Here is an 11,699-nt window from a genome sequence, read left to right as displayed (position 1 = left end):
ATCACAATTGTCCCCATATTTTACAAGAGCACTTTCATTCAGATACAACTAGCAGTTACTTATTACCAAATGGCATCCTTTCCTTGGAAATATGAGCTTGAGGTGAACTCTTCAGGGAATGATCAAAATACAGCAAAGCAAGCACAGGTGGCTTCTACCTGAGTAGGAGGAAGGGTACATTGTGTATTGATAACATCTCTGATAAGGGTCTCCATAGACATATGCCAAGGATTTCCACTGGGACATCCCCTGGGGACTTTAACATCGTTTAAGTTATAGTGAGGTCAGGATTTTTACCCTAACTCGACTGCCTAAGCCTTTCATAAATGGCTCTGATACAACAAATTGTGATAATCCTCTTTTTCCATGAGCAGGGGCTGCTTTTCTTCAGGAAGCTGATTTCTCTTTCGACGACATAACAGGCTAGTAAATCCTCCCAGCACAGCAGTAAGGACAGACCCAACCACAGCTGCCCCGATGAGCCACGGCCAGATTCGACGTGCTTGTTCTAAGTAGGGCTTAATGTAATCTTGAAAAATGTCCGGTTCTGAAATAGAAAGACACCCCAATGTTTTTACTATCATCATCAGCAGCATCATCCTTGCTCCATTCTTTGCAGTCAGAGGCTCAGTTTGAATCCCAGCTCTGCTACTTACTAGCTATAAGAGCTTGGGAAAGTTACACCTAATACCCCCAGGCTTCAGGGTCTTCAACAGAAAAATAGGAAAACAATACCACCTTGTTTGGATATTTCAAACTTCATAGACAGTATCTGATCTGTAAATTGTTCAGTGCCTGCTCCCTGCCAGCTACTCTAACTCCTCTAGCTATGTATTGTTATTTGACTCAATATTTCTAAATAATAGGCAAATACTGCTATCTCTTAATTTCTCAAGTTTATCTCTGGAGTTTGTATGCATAAGGAGTGACTTTAGCTCTCTCACAACTTCCCCTTTCTCCATCTTTTCAGTATCATAACATCATGATTTGGGGTCAAATCCACATCAAGGACTTTCATTATATTTAATTCACAATTGAACCTAATATTATTCTATGATTACATTATGATTACATTTCCTTTCTCACATTATTTTCCTTTTGGACTTAATGATTTATTATATATGTATATTACATTATATATATTATATATTATTATATATATATTATATTGCTTGATTTTAAAGGAACCATCACTATTTACAAACACTCTAAAATACTCTATATCCATTTTGTGATACAAAGGAAAGAAGACAGTGTATCTTGGGCTTACCTTGCAAAAAATTATGTATCATGGGCTTACCTTGCAAAAAATTATGACTGTGTCATAAGACTCAAATCTTAAGTAAAAGTAACCCATGTAACTTTGGGGTGGTTCCCTTAAAAAGAAAAAGTATGCCTTCTCCTTTTCCCTTTTCTCCTTTCAACTAATGCACATAGCATGTCGGTGAGCCAGCACAGGTCATGTGATCAAGGGTACACCCTAGGTCTTATAGAACTACAAGAAAGCACCAGCTCTGGTCCTTGAAATTACGGAGCATGTATTTGACTATATACCAAGACTGCTATTTGAGCAATAAATTAACTTATCTAGGCCATGGATATTTAAGCCTATATCTGCTCCCCAACCTTTACCTTCCCACGGTTGCTGATGTGGGAACTGTAACAGCTTTTTTTTATAACCTATTTTATTGGCTACAATTGATTAGTTCTCAATGAACCACTGACTCAAGATGGGCCAATCAGAATTGGCCATTACTCAGAATTCACTGTGCAGAATTGAGTCCAGTGACTCAAGAGCTGGTAACAGTCAACGCTAGAGAAGGGGTGGGAGGGGAAAATGGGAAAGGGAAAGAGAGAAGAGGAATCTTAGGCTGCTTCGCTTCCTGGTTCTTACTGTTCCTCATCTCAGCTACATTTTTGTCTTTTTTACATTTCTAGTGTTCATTCCTTCCTTGGGTTTTGTAAACCAATAAATTATCTTTTTATGTAATCTTGTTTCTATGGAGTTTCTGATATTTGCACTTCAAAAAGTCCTAATTATCTTTAAAGGTTAATTAGATTCCTGCAATAATAAAAGATGGAGTAAGTACCTTAGGATACTCTGAAATTACAGCTATATGAAAGCTATGTTATCATAAAAAATTACATCAACCAAATAAAAAGAAAATGAGTATTATTTTATAAAATATCTAGGAAAGAATGGGTAGCAACGTGTTGTAAAATGTAAAATGAGAGGCTCAACATTCACCATAAACTCAAGAACTCAGAACAATTAAACCAAGAGAATTTGTTAAAAATTAATTTTATATTGTATTTCAATCTTCATTCAGAGAAGAAAAATGTGGCATTTCCCTGACTTAAGTGGGACAAAAGAGCTCAGACCTTGTCTGTTTCCCCTGTTACTTTCTGCGTTTCTGTCCTTCACACTGCCTTTTGCAAGCTGTCACTAAGATACTTCTAACATTCTTAGGCTCCATTAAGCATAATTTGAAAAATATAGCAAATTAATGTTTTTCTTCACTATGAAGCTACAAAGAATTAACATCATAAAATAAATAATAATAACAAAAATGTATAACTTTGGATTAATATTAATTTAAATCTAAGAAATAAAAGCTAACAAAACTAAAATAAATCTTAAAATGTGAAAAATATTTTCATCAAACATAAAAGTTACTGTTTTAATACATTTAAAAATCATATTGAAAATGAGACTACAAATGCTCAGCTTGCATTGCTGTTAATCACTTCACTATATCATGCATTTTAACTGTAACAAAATGCAGATACACAGAGGTTACATAATAATTATGATTTTCTTTATTGCTTGCTGCTCAGCTCAAATGCTTTCAAAATTTTAAAATACTATTTCTTTATCTGTCCTTCTGCTTTCCAGCTTATTTTATTGTTTCTCTACTTAAGTTCATTTCAAGTGGTCTTAAATTTTACTGTCACCAGTGGACTATCTTCTTTGAAACAACTTGTATTGCTTAATGGCTTCAATCTAAACTTCCAACTTTTCATTCTCAGTTATTTGTTTTTCAGCCTCAATAGTGCTTCTTTAAATTATTTCTTAATATCAAAAGTTTTCTATTATTTTTACCTACTTAAAATTTCATTTTTCTTCTTGCCTATTCTCTTTAGAATAGTCATATAGTTTTCTATTTGTTTGGTGCTCTGTCGTTTCCAAAGCATATTCACATACCCATTTATCTATACAAGAAATGCATGAGGTAGTTAGGAATCATTATCCTAATTTAATGAATTCCTAACCTGCTACTTAGAAAACTTGCCTGTAATATTTAAACTCTTCAATGCATGTGTAACCTTTGGTATGATGCCTGTCACATAAAAAGTACTTTATAACTATTATTTATTATTCTTATTCCATACTGTGCATGGGGTTCTCAAGGCAAGAATACTAAAGTGGTTCCCTTCTCCTGTGGACAACATTCTGTCAGACCTCTCTACCATGACCTGGCCATCTTGGGTGGCCCTGCATGGCATGGCTTAGTTTCATTGAGTTAAGACAAGGCTGTGGTCTGTGTGATCAGATTGGCTAGTTTTCTATGATTGTGGTGATGAAAAGGCAAAAGTTAGGACACTGAAGGAGGAACTCCCCAGGTCAGTAGGTGTCCCATATGCTACTGGAGATCAGTGGAGAAATAACTCCAGAAAGAATGAAGGGATGGAGCCAAAGCAAAAACAACACCAAGTTGTGGCTGTGACTGATGACAGAAGCAAAGTCCAATGCTGTAAAGAGCAATATTGCATAGGAACCTGGAATGTTAGGTCCATGAATCGAGGCAAATTGGAAGTGGTCAAACAGGAGATAGCAAGCGTGAACTTCAACATTCTAGGAATCAGCAAACTAAAATGGACTGGAATGGGTGAATTTAAATCAGATGACCATTATATCTGCTACTGCAAGCAGGAATCCCTTGGAAGAAATGGAGTCATAGTCAACAAAAGAGTCGGAAATGCAGTACTTGGATGCAATCTCCGAAATGACAGAGTGATCTCTGTTTGTTTCCAAGGCAAAACATACAATATCATGGTAATCCAAGTCTATGCCCCGACCAGTAATGCTGAAGAAGCTGAAGTTGAATGGTTCTATGAAGACCTACAAGACCTTTTTAGAACTAATACCCAAAAAAGATGTCATTTTTGTTATAGAAGACTGGAATGCAAAAGTAGGAAGTCATGAAACACCTTGAGTAACAGGCAAATTTGGCCTTGGAGTACAGTATGAAGCAGGGCAAAGGCTAATAGAGTTTTGCCAAGAGAATGCACCGGTCATAGCAAATACCTTCTTACAACAAAACAAGAGAAGACTCTACACATGGACATCACCAGATGGCCAACACCAAAATCAGATTGATTATATTCTTTGCAGCCAAAGATGGAGAAGCTCTATACAGTCAGCAAAAACAAGACTTCTGACTGTGGCTCAGATCATGAACTCCTTATTGCCAAATTCAGACTTAAAATGAAGAATGTAGGGAAAACCACTAGACTATTCAAGTATGACCTAAATCAAATCCTTTATGATTATACAGTGGAAGTGAGAAATAGATTTAAGGGACTAGATCTGATAGACAGAGTTCCTGATGTAATATGTACAGAGCTTTATAATATTGTACAGGAGACAGGTATTAAGAAATACTTGTCTTAATATCAGGGAAAAGAAATGCAAAAAAGCAAAATGGCTGTCGGAGGAGGCCCTACAAATAGTTGTGAAAAGAAGAGAAGCCAAAAGCAAAGGAGAAAAGGAAAGATATATCCATTTGAATGTGGAGTTACAGAGAATATCAAGGAGAGATAAGAAAGCCTTCCTCAGTGATCAATGCAAAGAAATAGAGGAAAACAATAGAATAGGAAAGACTAGAGATCTCTTCAAGAAAATTAGAGATACAAGGGAATATTTCACGCAAAGATGGGCTCAATAAAAGACAGAAATGGTATGGACCTAACAGAAGCAGAAGATATTAAGAAGAGGTGGCAAGAATACACAGAAGAACTGTACAAAAAAGATCTTCACGACCAAGATAATCACGATGGTGTGCTCACTCACCTAGAGCCAGACATCCTGTAATGTGAAGTCAAGTGGGCCTTAGGAGTGAGTGGTGAGGGAATTCCAGTTGAGCTATTTCAAATCCTGAAAGATGATGCTGTAAAAGTGCTGCACTCAATATCCAGCAAATTTGGAAAACTCAGCAGTGGCCACAGGACTGGAAAAGGTCAGTTTTCATTCCAATCCCAAAAAAGGCAATGCCAAAGAATGCTCAAACTACTGCACAATTGCACTCATCTTTCAGTTCAGTTCAGTTCAGTCGCTCAGTCGTGTCCAACTCTCCGCGACCCCATGAATCACAGCACGCCAGGCCTCCCTGTACATCACCAACTCCCGGAGTTCACTCAAACTCATGTCCACAGAGTCGGTGATGCCATCAAGCCATCTCATTCTCTGTCGTCCCCTTCTCCTCCCGCCCCCAACCTTTCCCAGCATCAGAGTCTTACATGCTAGTAAAGTCATGCTCAAAATTCTCCAAGCCAAGCTTCAACACTACATGAACTGTGAACTTCCAGATGTTCAAGCTGGATTTAGAAAAGGCAGAGGAACCAGAGGTCAAATTGCCAAAATCCACTTGATCATGGAAAAAGCAAGAGAGTTCCAGAAAAGCATCTATTTCTGCTTTTTTGACTATGACAAAGCCTTTGACTGTGTGTATCACAATAAACTGTGGAAAATTCTGAAAGAGATGGGAATACCAGACCACCTGACTTGCCTCTTGACAAATCTGTATGCATGTCAAGAAGCAACAGTTAGAACTGGACATGGAGCAACAGACTGGTTCCAAATAGGAAAAGGAGTACATCAAGGCTGTATATTGTCACCCTGCTTATTTAACTTATATGCAGATTACATCATGAGAAACGCTGGGCTGAAAGAAGCACAAACTGGAATCAAGATTGCTGGGAGAAATATCAATAACCTCAGATATGAAGATGACACCACCCTTATGGCTGAAAGCAAAGAAGAACAAAAGAACCTCTTGATGAAAGTGAAAGAGGAGAGTGAAAAAGTCGGCTTGAAGCTCAACATTCAAAAAACTAAGATCATGGCATTCGGTCCCATCACTTAATGGCAAATAGATGGGGAAGCAGTAGAAATAGTGGCTGACCTTATTTTTTTGGGCTCCAAAATCACTACAGATGGTGACTGCAGCCGTGAAATTAAAAGATGCTTATTCCTTGGAAGAAATGTTTTGACCAGCCAAGACAGCATATTGAGAAGCAGAGACATTACTTTCTCAACAAAAGTCCATCTAGTCAAGGCAATCATTTTTCCATTAGTTATATATCAATGTGAGAGTTGGACTATAAAGAAAGCTGAGTGCCGAAGAACTGATGCTTTTGAACTGTGGTGTTGGAGAAGACTCTTGAGAGTTCCCTGGACTGCAAGGAGATCAAACCAGTCCATCCTAAATGAGATCAGTCCTGGGTGTTCTTTGGAAGGACTGATGTTGAAGCTGAAACTCCAATACTTTGGCCACCAGATGCGAAGAGCTGACTCATTTGAAAAGACTCTGATGCTGGGAAAGATTGAGGGCAGGAGGAGAAAGGGATGACGGAAAATGAGATGGTTGGATGGCATCACCAACTCAATGGACATAAGTTTGGGTAGACTATGGGAGTTGGTGATGGACAGGGAGGCCTGGTGTGCTGTGTTTCATGGGGTCACAAAGGGTCAGACAGGACTGAGTGACTGAACAGAACTGAATTCTTATTCCCAAGTATTTCCATCAATATTTCAAGTGAATCAGATTGCAATAAAATTTATCTCTTTCAAACTTGGTTTGGTCACTAATTTTGTTCAATTTTCTCTTCTGGATTCCCAGATTCTCTCTTCTATGCTCCTTTGTGACTCTTGGCACAATTATCTGTGTTATAGTTATTTATCTGTGTGTCTTACTTTTCAAACTTGATCACAGACTCTTGACAGCAAGTAGTGTATCTTTATTTATCTTTCATTATTCTATTCATTTATTTATTCATTCATGCAGCAACATTTACTGAGACACAATATATACCAGGTGGTGGTTCACACATGTGAAAGGATCGGAGCCCCTGGCCTGATGGAAGCAATAACTGAAAGAGGAGACTGACAAGTAAAAAACACTGCTTTAAGAACAATGCTGTTCTAATGAAAGCGTGTGAAAGATACAATGGGATCACAGGGAAAAGACCTCCTCTATCTCTCTGGGGAGTCAGAGAAGGCATCGCAGGAGACTATCCCCCTGAGTACAAAAATGAATTAGAACTTGAATGTAGGATGCTGATGGCAAGCCATCCCTGGCAGATGGAACAGGATATACCTTTACATACACATAGGCAAGCGTAAGTGAACAAATCCACGAACGCAGAGCCCTCATCAAATCCCGTGTGAAAAATGAAATATTCCAATTACTGTGCATGCCTCCTCCTCTCATTTGTTAAAATTAATCTATTCATTTTAATTAGAGTCTAATTACTTTATAATGTTGTGGTGGTTTTTGCCATACATTGACACGAATCAGTCACGGGTGTACATGTGTCTCCCATCCTGAAACCCCCCTCCAACCTCCCTCCCCATCCCATCTCTCTGGGTCATCCCAGTGCACCAGCTTTGAGTGTCCTGTCTCATGCATCGAACTTGGACTGGTGATCTATTTCACATATGGTAATATACATGTTTCAATGCTATTCTCTCAAATCATCCTACTTTTGCTTTCTCCCACAGAGTCCAAAAGTCTGTTCTTTATATATGTGTCTCTATCACTGTCTCATGTATAGGGTCATCATTACCATCTTTCTAAATTCCATATATATGCATTAATACACTGTATTAGTGTTTTTCTTTCTGACTTACTTCACTCTGTATAATAAGCTCCAGTTTCACCCACCTCATTAGAACTGATTCAAATGTGTTGTTTTTAATACCTGACTAATATTCCATTGTGTATGTGTACCACGACTTTCTTATCCATTCATCTGCCAATGAACATCTACATTTGTCCATATCCTAGCTAATGTAAACAGTGCAAGGAAACAATCCCATTCACGATTGTGATGAAAAGAATAAAATCCTTAGGAATAAATCTTCCTAAAAAAACAAAAGACCTATATATAGAAAACTATAAAACACTGATGAAAGAAATCAAAGATGACACAAATAGACCGAGAAATATACCATGTTCTCGGATCGGAAGAACCATTATAGTGAAAATGAGTATATTACGCAAAGAAATCTATACATTCAATGCACTCCTTATCAAGCTACCAATGGTATTTTTCACAGAACTAGAACAAATCATTTCACAATTTGTATGGAAATACAAAAAACCTCGAATAGCCAAAGCAATCTTGAGAAAGAAGAATGGAACTGGAGGAATCAACCTGCCTGACTTCAGACTATACTACAAAGCTACAGTCATCAAGACAGTATGGTTCTGGTTCAAAGACAGAAATATAGATCAGTGCAACAAAACAGAAAGCCCAGAGATAAACCCATGCACCTATGGACACCTTCAGTTCAGTTCAGTTCAGTTCAGTCGCTCAGTCGTGTCCGACTCTCCGCGACCCCATGAATCACAGCACGCCAGGCCTCCCTGTCCATCACCAACTCCCGGAGTACACTCAAACTCATGTCCACCTTATCTTTGATAAAAGAAGCAAAAATATACAATGGAGAAAAGACAATCTCTTTAATAAGTGGTGCTGGGAAAACTGGACAACCACCTGTAAAAGAATGAAACTAGAACACTCCCTAACACCATACACAAAAATAAACTCAAAATGGATTAAAGATCTAAATATAAGACCAGAAACTAGAAAACTCCTAGAAAACTCCTAGACCAGAAACTATAAAACTCCTAGAAAACATAGGCAAAACATTCTTTGACATAAATCACAGCAGGATCCTCTATGACCCATCTCTCAGAGTAATGGAAATAAAAGCCAAAATAAACAAATTGGACCTAATTAAACTTAAAAGCTTTTGCAAAATGAAGGAAACTATAAGCAAGGTGAAAAGACAGCCTTCAGAATGGGAGGAAATAATAGCAAATGAAGCATCTGAAAAAGAGTTAATCTCTAAAGTATACAAGCAGCTCATGCATCTCAATGCCAGAAAAATAAACGACCCAATCAAAAAACAGGCCAAAGAACTAAACAGACATTTCTCCAAAGAATATATACATATGGCTAACAAACACGTGAAAAGATGCTCAACATCACTCATTATCAAAGAAATGCAAATCAAAACCACAATGAGGTACCATCTCAGGCCAGTCAGAATGGCTTCTATCAAAAAGTCTACAAAGAATAAATGTTGGAGAGGGTGTAGAGAAAAGGGAACCCTCTTACACTGTTGGTGGGAATGCAAACTAGTACAGCTAGTGTGGAGAACAGTGTGGAGATTCCTTAAAAAGCTGGAAATAGAACTGCCATATGACCCAGCAATCCCACTGCTGGAATACACACCGAGGAAACCAGAATGAAAGAGACACGTGTATCCTCCTCTCATTTTTAGAATCAAATGTTAAGTTTATTGGAATATGTTAGAAGAAGAGAGCTCTTAGCAAAGTAGCACCAAAGAAAGCAGGAGTACATTTGCCAACAGAATTCAACACATTTTGTTTTCTTATTTTAAGCAGTTATGCATGTGACAAAATGACCTGCTACTCTATTTTTAAAAACATCACTAAATTCAATTATAAAAAAAAAATGTTTGACCAGAGCAAGAAGTCGTCAGGATCCTTTTATGAAAAACACTTGAGTAATTATAAAAATGACTGCCTAAATGATGAATAATTAACTGCCTGAACTAAATTATATTGAAAAATTTAAAGACATTTTTAGTAAGGTTAAAGTTTAGCAATGAATAAAGATAAAACTTCGGCGATCAGCTTTCTTCACAGTCCAACTCTCACATCCATACATGACCACTGGAAAAACCATAGCCTTGACTAGATGGACCTTTGTTGGCAAAGTAATGTCTCTGCTTTTTAATATACTATCTAGGTTGGTCATAACTTTCCTTCCAAGGAGTAAGCGTCTTTTAATTTTATGGCTGAAATCAGCATCCACAGTGATTTTGGAGCCTAAAAAAATAAAATCTGACACTGTTTCCACTGTTTCCCCATCTATTTCCCATGAAGTGATGGGACCAGATGCCATGATATTAGTTTTCTGAATGTTGAGCTTCAAGCCAACCTTTTCACTCTCCTCTTTCACTTTCGTCAAGAAGCTTTTGAGTTCCTCTTCATTTTCTGCCATAAGGGTGGTGTCATCTGCATATCTGAGGTGATTGATATTTCTCCCGGCAATCTTGATTCCAGCTTGTGCTTCTTCCAACCCAGTGTTCCTCATGATGTACTCTGCATATAAGTTAAATAAGCAGGGTGATAATATACAACCTTGAGGTACACTTTTTCCTATTTGGAACCAGTCTGTTGTTCCATGTACAGTTCTGACTGTTGCTTCCTGACCTGCATACAGGTTCCTCAAGAGGCAGCTCAGGTGGTCTGGTATTCCCATCTCTTTCAGAATTTTCAACAGTTTATTGTGATCCACACAGTCAAAGGCTTTGGCATAGTGAAGAAAGCTGATGGCTGAAGAATTGATGCTTTTGAACTGTGGTGTTGGAGAAGACTCTTGAGAGTCCCTTGGACGGCAAGGAGATCCAACCAGTCCACTCTAAAGGAGATCAATCCTGGGTGTTCATTGGAAGGACTGATGCTAAAGCTGAAACTCCAATACTTTGGCCACCTCATGCGACGAGTTGACTCACTGGAAAAGACTCTGATGCTGGGAAGGATTGCGGGCAGAAGGAGAAGGGGACGACAGAGAATGAGATGGCTGGATGGCATCACCGACTCAATGGACATGAGTTTAAGTGAACTCCGGGAGTTGATGATGGACAGGGAGGCCTGGCGTGCTGTGATTCATGGGGTCACAAAGAGTCAGACATGACTGAGTGACTGAACTGAACTGAACTGAAAGATAAAACCTAAACTCCTTGAAAGTACTATAGGAGCAATAGAATAATTCATAAAATGGAAAATAGGCAATTGTTGTTTATTTTAAAACAAATCTTCTCTAAAACTTGTGCAAATTCACAGCCATATGAAAATATCTTAAACGCATAAAACATTTAAAATCATTTTTATTTTTAAAAATCTAACTCTAAATAAATAATAAATACCATTAATCCCTTAATGTGATGCTCCTTTCCCTTTTCTTCTCCAATAGTTTTTGTTGGCTTTTCAGTAAAAAGTAGCCATTTGGACATTAGGGAAGAAACAATGAGTTGGAGCCTGGTGGGCTACAGTCCACGGGGCTGCAAAGAGTTGAACATAACTGAGCATGCACACATGCATGCACACAGTGAGGTGGAACATGAAAGTCACTACCACACTGTGATCATAAAGGATTGTTAAGACTGGCAGTTTATATGCTGATGTCTCTCACGTCAGTATCTGCAGGCAACAATCTCTTCTGAGGTTCAAGGCCATCTAGCTACCTCAGAGACATCTTTACTTTGATGTGCCATTCACCCCATTTCACTGTGTAACGGACACCGCCTTGACAGTCTCTCCATGTCTGGCCCTGCTCCTATTGTTACTGCCTCAATGAATTCAATCACCATTTATCAC

The 11,699-nt window shown here is 38.2% G+C and overlaps 1 protein-coding gene across 1 annotated transcript in view; it reads right to left on the bottom strand.

Moving 5' to 3' along the window:
• Nucleotides 1-320: 320 nt before the first annotated feature.
• The window catches only part of TYR (tyrosinase), a 125,416-nt gene continuing 114,037 nt past the window's right edge, over nucleotides 321-11,699 (bottom strand). The window contains exon 5 of the mRNA XM_055415076.2: nucleotides 321-547. Coding sequence (XP_055271051.1) covers nucleotides 321-547 — 227 coding nt within the window. The remainder of the gene's footprint in view (nucleotides 548-11,699) is intronic.

The sequence above is a fragment of the Moschus berezovskii genome, chromosome 25 (genome assembly GCF_049115385.1).
Source record: "Moschus berezovskii isolate FMDL1 chromosome 25, NW_MosBer_1.0, whole genome shotgun sequence".
NCBI lineage: Eukaryota > Metazoa > Chordata > Mammalia > Artiodactyla > Moschidae > Moschus > Moschus berezovskii.
Note: the sequence above shows the minus strand (reverse complement) of the source record. Positions and strands in the feature narration are given on the sequence as shown.